Source organism: Neomonachus schauinslandi, chromosome 3, assembly GCF_002201575.2.
Source record: "Neomonachus schauinslandi chromosome 3, ASM220157v2, whole genome shotgun sequence".
In the NCBI taxonomy this organism is placed as follows: Eukaryota; Metazoa; Chordata; class Mammalia; order Carnivora; family Phocidae; genus Neomonachus; species Neomonachus schauinslandi.
In genome coordinates, this window is record NC_058405.1 from 65,723,500 (window position 1) to 65,745,304 (window position 21,805).

Below are 21,805 nucleotides of genomic sequence, written 5' to 3' on the forward strand. Positions count from 1 at the left end.
TATGTATCATACTTTATCCTGTATTAGCAATTATTGCTTACCACCAAGTTGCAATTACATGTCCCTATGTTGTCTACAAGATGTTTTATAGTTTTAGCTTTTATGATTATTTATCTTAAATTAATTTTTATTCATGGAATGAAGTGTTGACATTTTTTTTTTTTTCAGATGGAGATTTTAAAAATTTTGTTGAAAAACCTTTCCATTCTTTAGTGAACTGCTTTGGTACTTTCATAAAAATCAATTACCATATAATTATCTGTGTATTTCTAGATTCCCTGTTCCACTGATCTGCTTATCTATCTTCTTCTCCTCCAGTATTACATGTAGTGATTAATGTAGCATTCTCAAAATCAGATGAAGTCCTCCAATTTTGTTCTTCATTTTCAAGTTGCTTAGGATATTAAAGGTCCTTTGAATTTTCATGTAAATTTTAAAATAAGCTTGTCAATTTCTTCCTTTAAAAAATCCTGCTAAGATACTGGTTAGGATTGTGTTGAATCAGTATATCAGTTCGGGGGAAAATTGATGTTGAACAGTAATGATTCTGGCAGTCCATCTCTCCATTTTTTAAAGGCCTTTATTTCAACAGTGTTTTGTAGTTTATTATCAATGGTTTAAGTTTCTACCTAAGAAAATAGAAAAAAGGAAAGTTATTTATTAATGAATGTTTTGTCAGGTTTATTTCTGAATGTTTTGTCAGGTTTTAGAATTTTTTGTTGTAAGCAATTTTTTTATTCACATATCCAAAATTTTCATAACTAGCATCTAGAATTAAATTTATTTTGTATGTTGACCTACTATCCCATGACCTAGCTTTATCTATTCATCACTTCTAGTCATTTTTTTGTGTGTGGATTTCTCACATACACAATTATGTCATCTTTGAATAAAGACATCTTTTTTCCAATCTTTGTGGCTTTTGTTTCTATTTCTTGCCTTAATACCCTGGCTAGGTTCACCAGTTGTTGTTGTTTTTTTATTAGAAGTGATGAAAGTAGCATCCTTGCCTTGTTTATAGTCTCACAGGGAAAGTGTTAAGTCATTTACCATTGCTTATGATGTAGGCTGTTTTTATACGTACCTTTTATCAGCTTAAGAAAGTTTTCTTCTATTCCTACTTCAAGTTTTCATCATGAATGGATGTAAAATTTTATCAGTGTGTTTTTGGTATTTATTAAGATGATTATAGATGTTCTCTTTTTTCCTGTTAACGTACTGGTTACATTGATTATTTTAAAATGCTATACTCTTCTTGACGTATTCTCTTACTTATTGCTAATTTGGTTTGCTGGTATTTCATTAACAGTTTTTGTGTCTGTGTTCATGAAGGTTATTGGTCTCTAATTTTCTTATGCCTTTATTGGATTTTGGTATCAGGGAAATGCTGATAAGATGAAATAGAAAGTCTTCTTTCTTTCCTCTTCTGTTTTCTGAAAGAGTTGTGTAAGATAAATGTGTTTTATAGAATTCAACAGTAAAGTTATCTAGGCTTGGAATTTTCTCTGTGGGAAGTTCTAATTAAAAGTTCAATTTCTTTAATGATTATAGGACTAGATTTTCTGTTTTTCCTCTAAGTTGGTTTAATTTACGTCTTTCAAGGAATTAGTCTGTTTAACCCCAGGTATTAAATTTATTGAATGACTTTTTGTTCATAATACTCTCTTATAATCCTTTTAATGTCTGCGGATCTCTGATGATATTCCTTTCATTTCTGGCATTGAAAATTTGTGTTTTCTTTCTTTTTTTTCTTGATCAGTCTGACAAGGGGTTTATCAGTTTTACTAATTTTTTCAGTGAACCAAATTTTTATTCATTGATTTTCTGTAATATTTGCCCCTTTTATATTTGATTCCACTCTGTCATTTCCTTTTTTTTTTCTATACTTTGCTCTTTTTTCTATTTTCTTAGGTAGAAACTTAAACCATTGATTTTAACCTTTTCTTCTTTCTTTTTAAATATTTATTTATTTTAGAGAAAGAGGGGGGAGGGGCAGAGGGAAAAGGGAGAGAGAGAATCCTCAGGCAGACACCCTGCTGAGCACAGAGCCCAAAACAGCGCTCAATCCCAAAACCCTGAGATCATGACTTGAGCCAAAATCAAGAGTCAGTCGCTTAACTGACTGAAAAAAAAAAAGAAGTTCACAGAACATATATAAAAGAATGTGTATGGTAAATTTTGTTGTAAGCAATTCTTTTATTCATATATCCAAAATTTTTATAACATCTAGAATTAAATTTATTTAACCAATTAAGCCACCTACGTGCCCATCTTTTCTTCTTTTCTAATAAAAATGTTTAAAACTATAAATTTCCATTTATAAAAGTTTTTTTCTTATCAGTGCTTTAGCAGCATCTCATAAATTTTGACATATTAGATTTTCACTATCCCCTAGTTCAAAATATTTTTCTCATATCCCTTGTAATTTTTTCTTTGACCACTGATTATTTAGAAGTGTGTAGCTTAATTTCCAAATGCTTGGAGAGTTTCCAGGTATTGATTTATAATTTAATTACATTATCATCTGAGAATATGTTCTGTCAGGTTTCTATCCTTTGATATTTTCTGAGCTTTGTTTTATGGCCCAAAGTATGGTCACCCTTAATGAATATTCCATGTGCACTTGAAGCAAATGTGTGTTCTGCTGTTTGGGGTTATAGTGTTCTAAATATTAATAAGGTAGAATTAGTAGTGTTTTTCATATATATTCTGTATCCTTATTGATTTTTTTGAGAGTTAAAATCTTCAGTGATGACTGTAGATTGCTTTATTTTTACTTCATTCCTGTCAGTTTTTGCTTCATGTGTTTTGAAATTGTTGTTAGTTGCCTGTCTTCTTTTTTTTTTTTTTTTAAGATTTTTTTTTATTTGAGAGAGAGAAAGAGAGGGAGCATAAGTTGGGGGAAGGGCAAAACAGAGAGGAAGAGGGAGAAGACTCCCCACTGAGCATGGAGCCAGATGCAGGGCTCAAATCCCAAGACCCTGAGATCTTGACCTGAGCTAAAGTCAGAAGCTTAACCTACTGAGCCACCCAGGTGCCCCAGTTGCCTGTCTTCTTAATGAATTGACCATTTATCATTAGGAAATGATAAGTTCTAATTATCTATGCTAATACTTCATCTTAAAAATCTACTTTGATATTTGTATAGCTTTCTTATGAAAGCGTGTTTTTTTGTAACCTAAATATGTCTTTATATTTAAAGAGTATCTCTTGTAAACAGCATGTAGCTGAATCTTATTTTCCTTTTTAATTTGTCCAATCTGACAATTTCTGCTGTTCAATTGGAATGGTTATTTGATTTACATATAATATAATTACTGTTAAGTTTGATTTTAGGTCCATGATTTTTCTATTTGTTTTCACTAGTTCTCTCTGTTTTCTTTTCCTTTTTTCCCCTCATTGCCTGACTTCTTTTGGATTAATCAAATGTGTTTTGCCTTCCTTTTTATCTCCTCTGTTGGCTTTTGAGCTAAAATTATTATTTTTAGTGGTTGCTCTAGGATTATAATATGCATCCTTAACAGAGTCTACCTTGATTTGACATTATGACACTTAATATACAGTAGTATATTTCCACTTACCTTCTATTTTTGTTATTGTTGTCACACATTTTATTTTTACATATGTTATCAGCCCCACATTTTATTATTTTTGCTTTAAATTGCAAGCTATTCTTCCAGTTATCTTTTGCTATGTAACAAATTGCCCTAAAACTTGGTAGCTTAAAATAACAGCCTATTCATCATATCTTACAATTTTATGGATTATCAATTTTAGTAGACCTTGATTCTGTGATTCTTCTCCACATGGTGTTTACTGTGGTTACCGCATGGTAAATGGCCTGTCTAGAGTGCCCAGCCAGCTTCATCCACACAGATAGTCCCTAGGTGGGGGGTGGTTGAAGCATTGTGCTCAGATCAGTCGCTCTCTTTTCTTGTAGTCCCTCACCTCTCCACACGGTCTCTCCAGCAAGCTAGCCAAAGTCTTCCCTGATGGCTCAGGATTTAACGAGACCAGTGTTGAAGCTATGTCTTCTTAAATGCTAGTCCTAGAACTGTTGTAGTTATTTCTCTGGATATCTTTTGATTAATGCAGGCACAGGCCAGGAAATAGACCCTACACTTTTATTGAAGAAGTGGTAAATAATTTTCAGTCATTTTAACCTGGAACTATTGTTTTTTCTTTTAGCTCAAATTTTAGATTTTTTTTTTTAAGTAAAACAGTATCTTCACTGTTTACAAGGTTATTTCTGAGTTGCAAAAATTCTTTGTGTTTTTTCCATATTACCGTGTCCCCCCCCCCCCCCATATTCTCCCATTCAGTCTTGGCTGCCACAGTCAGACAGGTAGAAAGTATGAGAACACTTTGTTCTTGCATCTGTAGTAGAAACCTCAGCAGCAGACATAACTGCTCCAGATCTGTCAGAGACCTACTTTTGGTTTTTAGGATATTAATAAATTAGAAATAAATTAGCCTTTTATGTATGCTACCATAGTTATTATGTCTGATACCCACCACTTCTTTGTGTAAATCATATTTCCATCAGATATTATTTCCTAAGAGTAAATAATGAAATAAGTTACTTTCACATAAAAGATAACTCAGAGATTTTGACACCAGCAGACCTGCAGGGTAAGAGAGCTAAAGGATATTCTTTAGGCTAAATGGAAATGACAACAAATGGAAACTTGGATCTTTAGGAAGGGCTGAATAGAATCAGAAATGATAAATATGTGAATAAATATTAGAAAACAGACATTTTCCCTCTATATTTATATAAAATGCTTCAGACTGTTATAAGTGAAAATTATAGCATTATACTCTGGAGCTGGTAATACAGTTGACTTTTTTTTTTTTTTAAAGATTTTATTTATTTGACAGAGAGAGACACAGCGAGAGAGGGAACACAAACAGGGGGAGTGGGAGAGGGAGAAGCAGGCTTCCCGGCGGAGCAGGGAGCCCGATGCGGGGCTCGATCCCAGGACCCTGGGATCATGACCTGAGCCGAAGGCAGATGCTTAACGACTGAGCCACCCAGGCGCCCCAATACAGTTGACTCTTAAACAACACAAGGGTTAGGGGTTACTGATACCCATGCAGTAAAAAATTTGGGTATAACTTTTGACTCCCCCCAAAAGTTAGTTACTAATAGCCTGCTGGTGACCAGAAGCCTTACCAATAACATAAACAGTTGACTAACACATAGTTTATATTATATGTGTATATAGTATATATATATATATACAATATACTATATTCTCACAATAAAGTAAGCTAAATAAAAGAAAACGTTATTAATAAAATTAATAAAATCATAAGAAAGGTAAAATACATTTAAGGTACTATACTGTGTTTATTGAAAAAAATCTGTGTATAAATGGACCCATGTAGTTCAAACCCATGCTGTTCAGAGATCAGCTGTATATATAGATGTAGTACATATGACAGCTATAGCATGAAGGATGGGGCAAAGGTACTTACATGATTGCAGCATTTATGTATTTCATGTGATGTCGTAAAATTTTAACACTAAATAGACTGTGCAAAGTTATACATTGTAATCCCCAGAACAACCCTAGACCAACAAAGAGATATGCAGAAGGCATAGCTTTGAAACCAATAAACAAATTAAAATTGAATTTTAAAAATTATTCAAAAGGAAGACAAGAAAGGAAGAACAGAAGAACAAAAAAGCCAAAGAAACTACAGGAAACAAAGTCATACAACAGTAGACTGTTATCCACCTATATTCAACTTATAGCGCAGATTGTCAGAATGGATAAAAACAAACAAAAAAAACAAGATCCATCTATCTGTTGTCCACCATAAATATAAAGACACAGTAAGCTAAATAAATAGAAAAATATATACGGTGAAACATATGTATAAGAAGACCAGACTGTTTACATTAATACCAAATAAAGTAGACTTCAAGACAAGCGGTATCACTTGAAGTAAAGGGCAACTTTTCATAATGATGAAAGAATCGACTTATCAGAATGCTATAACAGTCACAAATAGTATGTGACTAGGTAATTGAAACAATAGTTCACAGAATTAAAGATACAAGTATCAGTAAACATTGTTGGAGATTTTACATCCCTCTCTCAGCAATTTATACAACAGCTAGACACCAAAAATTAGTAAGATATAGAAGATGTGAGCACTTTTAACCACCTTGATCTAGTACATACTTATAGAACATTATATACAGCAACCACAGAAGAATACACATTCTTTTCAAAGGCACATGGTAGATAAATTAGATAAATTGTATGCTGGGGGATATAATATGTTTTGTTACATTTAAAAGAATTCAGGAGTATGTTCCCTGACAATGAAGTTAAATTAAAAATCAGTAAGAATTAGATATAAAGGAAAACCTCAAATATTTGAAAGCTTAAAAACATACTTCTATATAATCCATGGGTAAAAGAAAAATATCACAAGAAAAATTAAAAAATATTGCAAGCTGAATGATGGTGAAAAAAGCATAAATGTGGGAGATGCAGCTAAAACAAAGCTTGTGGAAAACACTATGGCTTTAAATGCTTATATTAGAAAAGGCAAAAGGTCTAAAAATCAATGACCTAAGAATCCATTTTAAGGAGCTAGAAAAAGTAAAGTAAATTAAATCCAAAATAAATAGCAAGTGGGGAAAGCAGGCAGGCGAGGAGAGACACTGAAAGCATTTTACCAATATCTTGAATAAAAGAGGAATTATCACTATATATCCTATAAATATTTAAATATAAAAAGGATATATTTTGAGGAATTTTATGCCAGTAAGCTCAGCAATTTAGACAAAATGGACACATTTTTTTTGAAAAATACAATTTACCAACACTGATATCAGATGAAGCAGAAAATCTGAATAGTCCTATATAGTAAAGAAATTGAATTTGTTATTAAAAAGCTTACCAAAGAGAAAACATTAAGATCAGATGGTTTTACTAATGGATTCTGTCAAATATTTAAAGAATACTAACCTTAAATTCTTACAGAAAATGGAAGAGGAAGGAATACTTCCTAACCCATTTCATGAAGCCAGCATAACCCTAAACCTAATAAAGACATTATTAAAAAATAGAAAATTACAGACCAATATATCCTTCATGAACAGGGACATAAAAATGTCTAACATTATTTTAGCAAATCAAATCAAGTAATATATGAAGATGTAAATACATCATGACCATACAGGTTATATCCTAGAAAAGCAAAGCTGGTGTAACATTCAAAACGTCAATGTAATTCACATTAAACAGAATAAAGGAGAAAAACCATATGATTAACAGATTCTGAAAAATTATTTGACTACATTCAATACTCTTTCAAAATTAAAAAAAACTTCCAGCAAATCAGACATGGAAGAGAAGCTCCTCAATCTGTTAAAGGGCATCTAAGAAAACCTGTAGCTAGTATTGTACTTAATGATGAAAATTTGACCATGTTCTTTAGAAAGATCTGGAAAAAGTAAGAGTGTCCATTCCTACCACTTCTATTCATTATTGACTAAACTGTCCTAGCCATTGCAATTAGGTAAGAAAAAGAAATAACCTACAGATTAGAAAGGAAGAAACAAAACTTTCTTATTTATAGATGGCATGATTATGTATAAAGTCCTAAGATACCTACAAAACAACCTCTAGAACCAAAAGATTAATATAGCAAGGTTGCAGGATATAAGATCAATGTACAAAAATTAATTGTATTTTTATATATAAGCAGCAATTAGAAAATGAAAATTAGGGGCGCCTGGGTGGCTCAGTCGGTTAAGCGACTGCCTTCGGCTCAGGTCATGATCCCGGAGTCCCGGGATCGAGTCCTGCGTCAGGCTCCCTGCTCGGCGGGAAGCCTGCTTCTCCCTCTCCCACTCCCCCGGCTTGTGTTCCCTCTCTAGCTGTCTCTTTCTCTGTCAAATAAATAAATAAAATCTTAAAAAAAAAAAAAAGAAAAGAAAATGAAAATTAGGGGTGCCTGGGTGGCTCAGTTGGTTAAGTGTCTGACTCTTGGCTTTGACTCAGGTTGTGATCTCCAGGTCATGAGATCAAGCCCTGCATTGGGCTCCCCATTCAGCAGGAAGTCTGCTTGAGATTCTTTCCCTCTCCCTCCCCCTCTGTTCTTCTCCCCACTTGCATTCTCTCTCTTTTTCTCTCAAATAAATAAATAAAATATTTTAAAAAAAGAAAATTAAAAATAATTACATTTATAACAGAGTAAAAAAGCCTTATAATACTTAGGAAAAAAACATGCAAATGACACATAGGATTGGGCACCTGGGTGGCTCAGTCAGTTAAGTGTCTGTCTTCTGCTCAGGTCATGATCCCAGTGTCCTGGGATCGAGTCCCATATCGGGCTCCCTGCTCAGCGTGGAGTCTGCTTCTCCCTCTCCCTCTGCCCCTACCCCTGCTCATGCTCTCTCTCTCTGTCTCTCTCCAATGAATATATTTTTTAAAAAGACACATAGGATCTATACATTGATCACTCAAAATATTGCTGCGAGAAACTAAGGAAAACCTAAATCATGCATTATACCATAACTACAAATCAAAAGAATCATTATTTATTTATTTATCTGACAGAGAGAGACCGTGAGAGAGGGAACACAAGCAGGGGGAGTGGGAGAGGGAGAAGCAGGCTTCCCGCGGAGCAGAGAGCCCAATGTGGGGCTCGATCCCAGGATCCCAGAATCAAGACCCCAGCAGAAGGCAGATGCCTAACAACTGAGCCACCCAGGCAGCCCAAGAATCGTTATTGTTAAGATGTTAGTTCTCACCAAATTGAAACATAACTTTATTTGAATATAAACCATAATTCCAGTAGGGAGTTTTTTGGTAAAAATCGATAATCTGATTAAAAAATGAAAAAGACGGGCGCCTGGGTGGCTCAGTTGGTTAAGCGACTGCCTTCAGCTCAGGTCATGATCCTGGAGTCCCCGGATCGAGTCCCGCATCGGGCTCCCTGCTCGGCAGGGAGTCTGCCTCTCTCTCTGACCCTCCCCCCTCTCATGCTCTCTATCTCATTCTCTCTCTCAAATAAATAAATAAAATCTTTTAAAAAAAAAAAAAAAGAAAGAAAAAGACCTAGAATATAAAAGGAGTTAGAATAAAGTAATCTTGAAAAAGTACAACAAAAATGGAGGGAACTATTTGACTTCAAGACTTAAAATACAGCTACAGTAATCAGTATGTTACTATCATAATGACCAATAGATCAAAGGATTCACACATTTGTGTTCATTTGATTTTCAGTAAATCACCAGAGCAAACTTATTGGGAAATAAAAGTCTTTTCTATAAATGGTGTTGGAATATCTGGATATCCAAATGGAAAAACAATGAACCTTGACCTGTTACTCATACCATATAAAAGTTAATTCAAGATGGAGCATAGACCGATCTATACTATAAAGCTAAAACTATAAAGCTTCTAAAATAGCACTGTTTAATAGAACTTTCTGCAATGTTGGAAGTGCCCTATATCTGCATCCATTGTCCAATAAGGTAGCTGCTAGTCATATGTAGTTGTTGAGTATTTGAAATATGTCTATTGTAATGGGAAGTTAATTTTAAATTTTATTTAATTTTAACTAGTTTATATTTATATAGACTAATGGCTATATATGTCTATATAGACCAGTCTAATGGACTGTATTGGACAGAACAGTTCTAGAAAAAAGTGTAGGAAAATGTCTTCACAAGCTGAGGGTAGGCAGCCGTTCCTTAGACACAGAAATCAATAACCATAAAAGAAGAGTAAATGAATTAGACTCATCAAAATTTAAAACTTTTGCTATCAAAACACACCACTAAGAAAATAAATAGGCAGGGCGCCTGGGTGGCTCAGTTGGTTAAGCGACTGCCTTCGGCTCAGGTCATGATCCTGGAGTTCCGGGATCGAGTCCCACATCGGGCTCCTTGCTTGGCAGGGAGTCTGCTTCTCCCTCTCCCACTCCCCGTTTGTGTTCCCTCTCTCGCTGTCTCTTTCTCTGTCAAATAAATAAATAAAATCTTTAAAAAAAAAAAAAAAGAACATAAATAGGCAAACCATATACTGGGAGAAAATATTTGCTAAATAAGTATGCTGACAAAATTCTGGTATTACAGATAATACAGAACTCCTAAAGCTCAATACCAAAAAGACCTACAATCCAGTTAAAATGGAGATAAAATACTTGAACAGACACTTCACAAAGGAAGATATGCAAGTGCCCAATAAGTACCAAAAAAAGTGCTCAACATAATTTTTTGTCATGGAAATGCAAATTAAAGCACAAGGTACTACCATGTATTCCTCAGAAAGGCCAAAATGCTAAAATTAGAACTACTGACAATATTAAATGTTGTCAAGGATTTGGAACAACAGGAACCCTCATACACTGATGGTGGGAATGTATAATGGTACTATTTTGGGAAAAGTTCTACCAGTTTCTTATAAATTTATAAAATTAACCCATTAGTTCTATTCCTAGATATGTTCCCAGAGAAATAAAAACATGCATTCACAAAAACATGTACGGAATGATTTAGCAGTTTTATCCATAATGACCAAAAACTGGAAACAGCCGAAGTGTTCATCAGTAAGAGAATGGATAAATAAGCTGTGGCTTATTTATACTATAGAATACTGTTACTCAATAAAAAGAAACAAACTACTGATAATAAACAGCCACATGGGCAAATTTCAAAAATATCATGCTTAGTGAAAGAAATCTTACATAAAATGGCACATGCTGTAAGTTTTGATTTAGAAGGTCAAAGACAAGCAAAACAAATGTGGGATGGAAAAATATCAGAAATGTTTTTGACCCTTTTCAAAGATTGGGAAGAACATAAAGAACTTTCTGGAGTTGTAATAATGTTAATTAGGGTTTTTGTTACATAGTTTTGTGCCTTTGTCAAAACTCATAGAATGGTACCCTTAAGATTTGTGTATTTTATGTAACTTTTATTTGAAAATAAATTAATTCTAGCTAATGATATGTTTAAGAGTTTAGTGCCTTAAGTTTACAACTTACTTTGAAATGCTTCAGTATAATACAATGGATTGATGTATGGCCCGTGGGATGATTCATATATGACAAAGCAAGGACAGTGAATGTTCATTGTAGATTCTAGGTAGGTGCGGTATATACATTTTCTCTGCACAAATCTTACTTCTTTCAACTTTTAAGAATTAAGATCCTAAATTCTTTCATTCTTTTTGTGTGTTTGAACATTTTCCTAATGAATGTTGGAAAAAAAAATAATACAATTTTTTAGTATAAAAGTGACTTGTACCCAGCACAAATATTTGGGAAATATAAAAAAATAAAAGGAAGAAATAATATTTTCCATAACCCAACCATCCAGAAATAACTATTACTTGATGGTTTTACTTTCTTTTTCTATGCTTTATTTTTACTTTGATGTCTATGATCATATTTTATATACTGCCTTGTATTTTATACTTGTATCCTATAAAATATCCTGTTTTTCCCCTAATAAGATTTATAGCTTTTCATTTCCACTGCCAGAGGATTTTCTACTGAGTTAGTATACTATAGCTTACTTAAGTATCCATCTGTTTTGTGTGTTTAGGTTGTTTTTTATATCTTGCTGATATACTGCTATAATGGATATCATTTTGCAAAAAGTTTGTTCTGTGTTTTAGGTCCTTGTAAGTGCAAGTACCATGTCAAAGTGTATGAAAAGTTTCAAAGCCCTTCATACACATCGTCAAATTGTTGACATTTTTTCTAGAATAGTCCCTGAGACACCTCTATAGAACCCTCAGAGCTGCTCACAGTCCAATTAAAACACCACTGACCTAGAATATTTGAGTTATTCACAGGCTATATATCAAATTGAATTTTAAGATTTATTTTTTTTGGAGAGAGAGAGAGTGCACGCATGTGCATACAAATGGGAGAAGTAGGAGGGAGAGAGAGAGAACGCCTAGCAGACTCCCTGCGGAGCGTGGAGCCTGTTGCAGAGTCAGTCCCACAACCCTGAGACCATGACCCCAGTTGAAATCAAAGAGTTGGATGCTTAACTGACTGAGCTACCCACGTGCCCCAAATTGGATTTTTTTTTTTTTAAAGATTTTATTTATTTATTTGTGAGAGAGAGAATGAGAGAGAGCACATGAGAGGGGGGAGGGTCAGAGGGAGAAGCAGACTCCCTGCCGAGCAGGGAGCCCGATGCGGGACTCGATCCAGGGACTCCGGGATCATGACCTGAGCCGAAGGCAGTCGCTTAACCAACTGAGCCACCCAGGCGCCCCCAGATTGGATTTTTTAATGGATTTTTTTTTTTTTTTTTTTTTTGCCATTTTGAGGTTCAGAAAGGTTTGGTGACTTGCCAAGGATTCCTGCTGGTAATTGACAGAGCCACCATTTGACCTTATATATGTCAAGGTGCTATTCAGCCCCAAACAGGTGTTTAATAATGTTGGTTAAATGAACACATGCATAAATGAAGGTACCAAAGGCGTAGATCAAAGGCTTAGATTTATATTTCCAATGCAGTTCCCTTCAGAATTACGAAAGACTTAGGTTATCAGGCTGATACGAGCCTGAATGATGTTCTCATTTGCATATTGGTTATTTGTTCCATTCATACCTACCTCATGAGAAGAAAGCAGCTTTCTGATTTTTCTTTGGCTCAGAACACAGAATTACATGTAAAGCACATGATGCTAATTGATCTGATTTTGGAAATGTGGTTACATAAAATACACAAATCTTAAGGGTACCATTCACTCAGGTCATAGTGACATGAGTATCTCCTGACTGTCTTCGTCCGCTAGGCTTCTAGTGTAAATCGCAGAAGCACGTGTGTGTAGCATGCCATTCCCTTCTCTGAGGGAGGTTCCCTAGGCAGGGTCATTCTGCACACTGCAGGGGGCCTGGGGCTAGTGACCTGGGGCTACCCTCAGCACAGACACTGTACTTGACAGCAGTGTGAGCAGACGCCCCAGGAAGCTGTGGTTCCAGGGGCTGCGGAGGCGGGGACACGGCCTTTCTGTGAAACAGAGACTAGATGGGGAGGGAGGCAGTTCCTCTGCAAACAAACCCAGGAGGAAGGATTGTTTGTCCTTGTGTACAAGGAAGAAAGTGAGACTAATTATTCCTGATTTATTACAATTCTCTGCTCAGAGAACGAATCAAGTATTGCTGTGAGCAACTGCGTACTCTGTTGCCATATATAAAGGGAAGAAAGAATGACTCGGCTTCGATTCTCGAGGCAACAGTTGATTATGTGAAGTACATCCGGGAGAAAATCCCTCCAGCCATTATGGGCCAGGTATTTGACTTCAAGCCCTTGAATTTTATCCTCATACATAGTGCTTTAAAGCCACAGTTTTATTTTTTATAATTGAAAATGTATGTGTGTTTGTGTATATGAAAAAATATCTATTTCTAAATAGATTTCTCTCTCTCCCTCTCTCTCTCTGTCTCTCAGATTACAGAAGTACTTCAGAGCAATAGGAGGTTTTGTAAGAAACAGCAGATGTCCATCCAGCTATCCCTTCCAGCCACGATCATGGCACAAAGGTATGATGAGGGCTCTTGTGAATTGGAAGCTGGCTTGTTAGTTTCCTCTGATGCTAACACTAGAAGTATTGTAGACAGGCACTGAACCCACCCATTGTGAAAACTCAAGTATTTATTAAGAATCAGTGAACTTAGGGCCACCTGGGTGGCACAGTCGGTTAAGCATCCAACTCTTGATTTCGGCTCAGGTCATGATCTCAGGGTTGTGAGATCAAGCCCATTGTGGGGCTCCATGCAGGGCATGGACCCTGCTTAAGATTGTCTCTCTCCCTCTGCTCTTCCTCTGCCCCCCACCGCCCCCCACGTGCCCACACTCTGTCTCCCCGCCAAAAAATCAGTGAACTTTTCCCATTGCCAATGTGTGTCATTTAGTCACAGTGATAAAATATGTAATATTCTCAGGCCCATGTCCTTTCATCATTTGATTCACTCTTACTTCTTCTCTTGTTAATTCTGGAGATCTTAAAATAAGGCTTTATCTGTAGTGATGGTCGTGACTGGCAGACGGACAGAGGCAGGATGCATTCTAGCATTCCTCTGTCACAGGAGGTCATGGGCCCTGGAGCAGTCCAGCCCTATTTCAGTTGGGAGTTTTTAAAGAATTTGCTAGTATAAAATGTGACATGCCAAATGAATGCCCTCTTATTTAAATTTATTAGAATATATAAACAAAGAGGGACGCCTGGGTGGCTCAGTCGGTTAAGCGTCTGCCTTCGGCTCAGGTCATGATCCCAGGGTCCTGGGATCGAGTCCCGCATCGGGCTCCCTGCTCCGCGGGGAGCCTGCTTCTCCCTCTGCCTCTGTCTCTCTCTCTGTCTCTCATGAATAAATAAATAAAATCTTTAAAAAAAAAAAAAAAAAAGAATATATAAACAAAGAAAAACTATAAAGCAAATTATTCCTCTACATTCTAAACTATCATCATGAATCCTGTTCAACCATTTGTTCTTAGGCCTAAATTACCCATAGTGTAGGCTCCATCTGTGTTATTTAGAACTTGAATGATAGAACAGTTGAACTCAGCAGTGTTCATGTGGTCTTCCTTGAGAATTGTGTAAGGTGTTTTTTTTTTTTTTTTTTTTCCCCTGTCCTTTTAAGGGAAAATGGTGTGTTGACAAGCACTTACTCACCTGTGAGAGGGATCAGATTCCTGGCTAATAAGTGCTTGAATGTGTACTCTGTTCCTGCCTCAGAGGGCTCCTTGGATGAAGCCGTGACAGGTGAGCTGCACCTGATACCCTGTGTGGTTGTGGTAGGCTTGGCTTGCGTGGTGTACTGGACACCCTTGCACTCCTGGCTACAGCAATGCATTCATTGCTGTAGCCAGGGAAAAGAGTGTAGCTAGAGTACTTTTGGTATTACCTGCTCGAAGTACAAAAGATGGCCACAGATGTTCATATGGTGTTTTCTCAGAAATTGGGCTTAAAATTGACATCGTTTCCAGAAAGCTCATTTTCTTTTTATTGAGGAATAACTGACATATAACATTATATTAGCTTCAGGTGTACAACATGATTTGTTATGTGTACACATTGTGAAATGATCACCACAATAAGTCTGCTTCATATCTGTCAACAAGATTAAAATATTTTTTTCTTGTGATGAGAACTTTTAAGATCTAGTCTCTTACCAACTTTCAAATATGCAGTATAGTATTATTAATTATAATCACCATGCTGTATGTCACCGTGACTTTTCTATTTTGTAACTGGAAGTTTTATACCTTTTCACCCATTTCATCCCCCCACCAATCCCCACCCCTGGAAACCACTAATCTGTTCTCTGCACCTATGAGCTCAATTTTTTATATGTTTGTTTGTTTTTTGAGATTCTGTATATAAATGAGATCATACAGTATTTGTCTTTCTTTGACTTATTTCACAAAGCATAATGCCCTCAAAGTCCATCTATATTGTCATAAATGGAAAGATTTCATTCTTTTCTTATGGTTGAATAATATTTCTGTGTGTGTGTGTGTGTGCATTTATACATCTATACCAATCACATTTTCTTTACCCATTTATCCATCAGTGGAGAGTCAGGTTCTTGGCTCTTGTCAATAATGCTGCAATGAACATAGAGGCGCCTATATCTTTTTGAGTTAGTATTTTCTTTTTTTTTTTTTTTGAAAAATACCCAGAGATAGGATTGCTGGATCATATAGTAGCACTATTTTAATTTTTTTGAGGAACCTCCATACTGTTTTCCATAGTGGGTACATCAATTTACATTCCCACCAACAGGGCACAAGTACATATCCTCACCAACACTTATTATTTCTTGTCTTTTTGGTAATAGCCATTCTAATGGGTGTGAGGTAATATCTTGTGGTTTTGATTTACATTTCCCTGATGATTAATGATGTTGGGCATCTTTTCATGTACCACCCATTGGCCATTTCTATGTCTTCTTTGGAAAAATTCCTATTTAGATCCTCTGTCCATGTTTAAATCAGTTTGTTTCTTTGCTATTGACTTATAGGAGTTCTTATATATTTTGGATATTAACCCCTTATCAGATATGTGACTTGAAAATATTTTCTCCCATCCCATAGGTTTCCTTTGCTGTGGAGAAGCTTTTTGGTTTGATATTATAGTCCCACATGTTTATTTTTGCTTTTGTTGCCTTTGCTTTTGTGTCAAATCCAAAAAATCATCTCCAGGACACCCTGTTTTCTTCTAGGAGTTCTATGGTTTCAGGTTTTATGTTTAAGTCTTTAATCTATTTTGAATTAATTTTTGTGTATGGTATAAGATAGGCATCCAGCTTCATTCTTTTGCATGTGACTGTCCAGTAGAAATCTCATCTTACTGACAGATGAGAAGCACATTGGTGGCTTTATTACATGAATAGAATCTAAAGGAAAGGGAAGTACTCAAATTAATTGAGCACTAACTATGTACTGAGCATTTAACATATTAACCTTTTACCTCCTTCACATCTTTGCTTAAATTACTTAAATGTCACCTTCTCAGTGAGTCTCAACCCCTCAATTAAAACTGCATACTCCTTTCTAGCATCACATAATGCATGGGACTTCTTATCCACTTTCTCTACTGTATTTTTTTCATAGCACTTATTTCCTTCTAATATTCTTTATTTGGATATGTTCTTATGGCCTGTCTTCTCCCACTAAAATATCAACTCCATGAAGACAGGGAATTTTTTTTTTTTAAGATTTTATTTATTTGACAGAGAGAGACACAGCGAGAGAGGGAACACAAGCAGGGGGAGTGGGAGAGGGAGAAGCAGGCTTCCCGCGGAGCAGGGAGCCCGATGTGGGACTCGATCCCAGGACCCTGGGATCATGACCTGAACTGAAGGCAGACGCTTAACAACTGAGCCACCCAGGCTCCCCAGACAGGGAATTTTTTTTTTTTTGCCTCTTTTGTTCATTGCTGTATTTCTAGTACCTAGAGCACTGACCAGCCTGCAGTTGGTACTCAAGAAACCTTCACTATATGAATATTCCTTGTGCAACAAATATTTCAAATTTGAGGCATTTTTGCTATTTGTGTTATAAAGTCTAGGCATGCCCATGTACTTGTAGAAATAAGAAGATGGAAAAAAGCAGAGCCAGAGTAAAAGAATACAACTACCAGTTTGTGACTTTTCTATTCCTAAAGGTTACTCTTCACTGAGAAACCAGTAAAGAACTGAGCTCCTAATCTTCATGTTGAATGCTAGGTGACAGGACACCCTGACCTCTCTCTTCATTGCCTGAGTCTGAGGTCACTCTTGTGCTTAGTTCCTCGAAGGGATTCCACTCGCTTACCTCAGCACCTTCTCTGTGCTGGGAATGTCCTTTACATCCTCTACCTGTGGAACTCCCCATTCATCACTTAGTTCTCAGCTGTAACATCCCTGCTTGAAAGATGGGGCCACGAGGACAAACAAGATGCATTCTTGTTCTTACGGAGCTGGCAAATCAGTAGCAGAGAGGGTCACAAAAGCAAAATACAATTCCTATAGTACTTTAAATACTGTAGTAGAGGCACTGTGCATAATATGCGGACATAGTAAACGCTGCAGGAACAAATGATGTTACTAGGAATGGTGACTAAAGTCAAAAATAGAATATAGCTCTCCTTGTTCTAAAGTCAAATAAGCCTCAGGGTGTTTTATTAGTCAATTTAGACTTTTCTCCAGATTTGGGGCAAAGGAGAGGAAAAGCAAAAAAGGGTAGCCATGAGCCATGGTTAATCTACTTCAAGTAGTTGTGGCTGAATATCACCCAGAACGATTAAATCAGCACAGATTAAATCAGAAAGAGGTCGGGCCACAGGCATATGCCTGTCAACATTACTTCTTGAACATATAATGCTTACTTTTGCATTCTCACTGTTTATATTCTGCAGAAACTCTGAAACACTGTTTTCCTGGTGGTAAGTTCTGGCCTCTCTGTGCCCCAGCATGTCTTGGTTTTCATCACCTCAGGCAGCTGCTCCTGGGAAGACACAGATACACCAGGATCGTAGACCGTGTTCAGCCTGGGGAAGACCTTGAAGGTCATTGAGTCAGACCCCTCCCCCATTTTAATTTTATTTATATATAGTTTTCCGTTTGGAAAGCAATATTAATCCTTCACTAGCCCAGCTACGATAATCACTGTTCATTTTTAATGTATTTCCTTCAAGTCTTTTTCTATGTATATTTTTCTACAGTAGTACTCATATTGGACATCCAATTTTGTTGTCTTCTTTTACTTAACATTGTGTCATATATACTTTAATTTTTTCTTATGCAGCCCTTACCACCATTTTAATGGTTCTAGTGGTTTATCAAATAATTTCTAGAAAAATCTTCTTAACCATCCTCCAATTGCTACATTTAGTGTTTGTAGTTTTGTGGGGAAAGCAATTCTATATATAGTATGAAAGGAAATATTTCACCATACATAGATTTTTCTATATTTTGGACTTTTCCTTGGGCTAGATACCTGAAGTGTGTGATGAATGAGTTTGAGAATGTGAGCACATATATAGCTCATAATGCAGGTTGCCAACTTGTTTTAGAGCACTGGAACTGTTGATATCAGTTAAGTCTTCCAATGTCACTGTCACCACCTAGGTCAGTAAATTGAAGGCTGGATAAGTGAAATGACCACCCAAGGTCACCAGTGTCTGATCATGTCTGGTTTGTAACACAGAAGCGCTGATCTAGTTCAGTGTTTAGATTTTATTAGGTTACCTTTACCTGTCTTTTCCATAAATCTCTGTACATATTTGCTGAAATGATTTTTCACAAATATTCTAGATACATTTGTATGTAAAGTGGACATAAAATTTCTTTACTTTCATTATTATTAATGTCCAATAGAAAATAAGTAGTTATTCACAGTGTTATTTCAGATTACATTGATAACATTCATAATATATTTTTATATCTTTTTCTGCCTTCTAGTTACTGTACAGAATATAGATACATAATTATACAACCCACTTCATTGATAGAAAATCGACCAAACTTTATTTGTGACTGAATAGAGTTCTACTTTCTTTTTCTTCCTTCTCCTTCTTCTTCTTCCTCCTTGCTTCGTAGGGATCATAGGGATGGTCACGATTTTGATTATGATGAAAGCCACACACAGGCACACACAAACACACACACACACACAGGCACAGAGATCTGGTGCTCCTTGAAAATCTGTCTTCTGATAACACACTAACACTGATTTATAGTATGTGTATTGTGCTAACTGCCACTACTAAAAAGTTGACTGTGTTTTTCCATCAGCATTGGAGTATAAGAGTAGTATAAGCTTGTAACACGAGGAGATGAAATAGAAGACAATTTATTTCAAATACAGTAATTCCAAGTTACAGAGTTGTGAATACTGATGGATATTTGTTTTCTTTTTTATGAAAGGTCAGTCCAGCTCCACTTCAGAGAATGCAATTGGTGATATGTATAAAACTCGAATTCCCAGCAAAGCTCTCTCCCTTAATTCCTTCCATGCTGTCAGATACTATTCTAAAGTCATCCCTTCCTATGATGCAGCTGCTGTAACAAATCAGAACATTTCAGTTCATTTTCCATCAGCTGTGCCCAGAGTCTCAAAGTTTCTTCCTCAGCACTGCAATTCTGTGCTGGGCCAGACGTGCGCAACGCATCCCAACTGTCTGGTAAGTCTGCTGGGGTCTTAGGTCAGACGGATTCTTACATTCCAACCATCAGGGGCCCCTGGCTGGCATTGTGTTGCTCATACTCTGGTCAGAAGTCTCTTAGACTGGGACCAGGTGCGCTTAACCCAGGCTTGAATTCCCCATGCTGCAGGACTGGTATCTAGATATCCAGGATCAGTGAATCTGGATGTGGCACTGCTGGTATGACCTTAAGTGGCCAGATGGAACCTGATTTCCTCTAGAGCCCCTCCCTTTAGCCCTTCTCCTTCTAGGATGCCACATCCCACCTCACCAGCCTCACCCTCACCTGGCCCCTAACTGCCTGCTTCTTTATCTCTTTGGCTGGCAACAGCAACCATACTCTGTGAAAATCTGATCTTCCAACACCAACTAGGCTGATTTCAGATCCCAGATGTCCTCTTTTCACAGATATTTATGGAGCATCCTCTCTGTTCTAGCAGTGTGCTAAGCACCAAGAAGGAAGTGTATAAATAGACAGGATCCCTGCCTTAGTGTCATAGGGAAGTAGACATAGAAGCTAGAAATTGTGATCCACACTGGGGCATAACCTTACTATAGTTGCTAATACTTTTGCATATTAATAATAGCTAACATGTTTAACTCAATAAGTAATGTGTCAAATACTCTGTGTGCTTAATGTGGATGATCTAATGAATCCCTGGAATAATCCTTTGAGGTAGGTGCTACTATTATTTTCCATATGACATCTATAAAATGGGAATAATAGTGACCTTCCCAAAAAATATTTATGAGAAAAATATTTTAAAAACAGTTACAAAGAAATTTTGAAATATGAATTATCTACATCTATAATACTAACGATCATCAGTATACCAACAGGAAAACCAGGGTAAATGAAAAAGAGATTGTTTATTGTTCACCTACACTTCTGTGTGTAGTTTTTGTTGGTGAATTGTTGTAAGACAATAATGACTTTTAATAACAATAAATAATACATTTTTAATGGGTTTTTTCACCTGAAGATTTCATATGGTTTTATAAATCATTTCATATTGCTTTAAGACATAGGAACTCTATTTGTGACATTATGAGTAAGAACAGGCCAAGATTCAATTAATGTGGTTTTCTTTCCCCTTTGCAGCAACAGTTTTGGGCATATTAATAGCACATGTTTGAAATTCACACTCTAGACCACCTATTGGGTGCCGTTTGACAATACAGGAAGAATGGAACAAAGAATGATCTTGAAAGCTACACCCAGAGACCTAATATCAAAAGAGCTTGCACTGTATGGCTTCTGATAAATGTACTAAAAGCTTCTGCAGACGGATAGCAAAAGTGCTAGCCACCCGCTTTCACTTGTCTTCATATATACTTGGATCTCCCTCGCCAGAGCACTACAAGGACAAATGGCCTGGTGACCTAGACTTTTTTTTTTTTTCCTCACGAAAGATTCCACAATTTATGATCCACTTGATAAAATGATAAGATTAGGAAGGTGCTTTGATACTCTGGCATCACTGAGTATAGATGTTGCAACCTGATTCTTATTTTTAGTATCACTGTGAATTACTGTCACTCATTTCTAGGTGTTATCTTTCTAGATCTGACATTTTAGAGTGCTTCTTTCATTATTCACCATCCAAACGTAGATATCTTAGTTTGAGAGAGGTGTTTACCTCCTCGCTTGACTCCTAATGAATAAATTGATGTGTTTGTTTCTGTATTTCATAATCCCTTGAGTGAAATGGTAGCTAATAGGTAGATTTTCCTTTCTGGATCTTCAGTTACAGCCTAACAGGTCTTTCTTTGTTTTTCATCTCCTCCTCCCTACCAATATTAGGAAAGACTGCTGAAAATAAGGGGAGAAAAATATTTGTTTTATATTTCACCGGAATGTTCTTATGCATAATATAAGTTTTATTGTTAAAGAAAATATTCAATTTTTGACCCTGAAAATGGTAACCTGTTTTTGTTTTGTTTAATAAATATGTGTTCCCTCTTTTAGTAGTACAATGTAGGGAATTTAATTTTACTTTTTGAAAAGTAAGATTTTTGAAAAGTTTAAAAATTACCTTAGGCATAGCCTAATTTTTATGTTAAAATTGTGTAACTTTTCTTTGAGGATGCCATGATGATGGAACCTGTGATGTTTGAAA

General features: G+C 36.1%; 1 protein-coding gene across 1 annotated transcript in view; it reads left to right on the plus strand.

Annotated features, from left to right (window-relative positions):
- SOHLH2 (spermatogenesis and oogenesis specific basic helix-loop-helix 2) overlaps positions 1-20,808 on the plus strand; it is a 51,414-nt gene extending 30,606 nt beyond the window's left edge. Inside the window, exons 7-11 of the mRNA XM_021690688.1 lie at positions 13,141-13,288; positions 13,448-13,539; positions 14,638-14,759; positions 19,408-19,664; positions 20,788-20,808. Of these exons, the coding sequence (XP_021546363.1) occupies positions 13,141-13,288; positions 13,448-13,539; positions 14,638-14,759; positions 19,408-19,664; positions 20,788-20,808 (640 nt within the window). The remainder of the gene's footprint in view (positions 1-13,140; positions 13,289-13,447; positions 13,540-14,637; positions 14,760-19,407; positions 19,665-20,787) is intronic.
- The last annotated feature ends 997 nt before the right edge of the window (positions 20,809-21,805 follow it).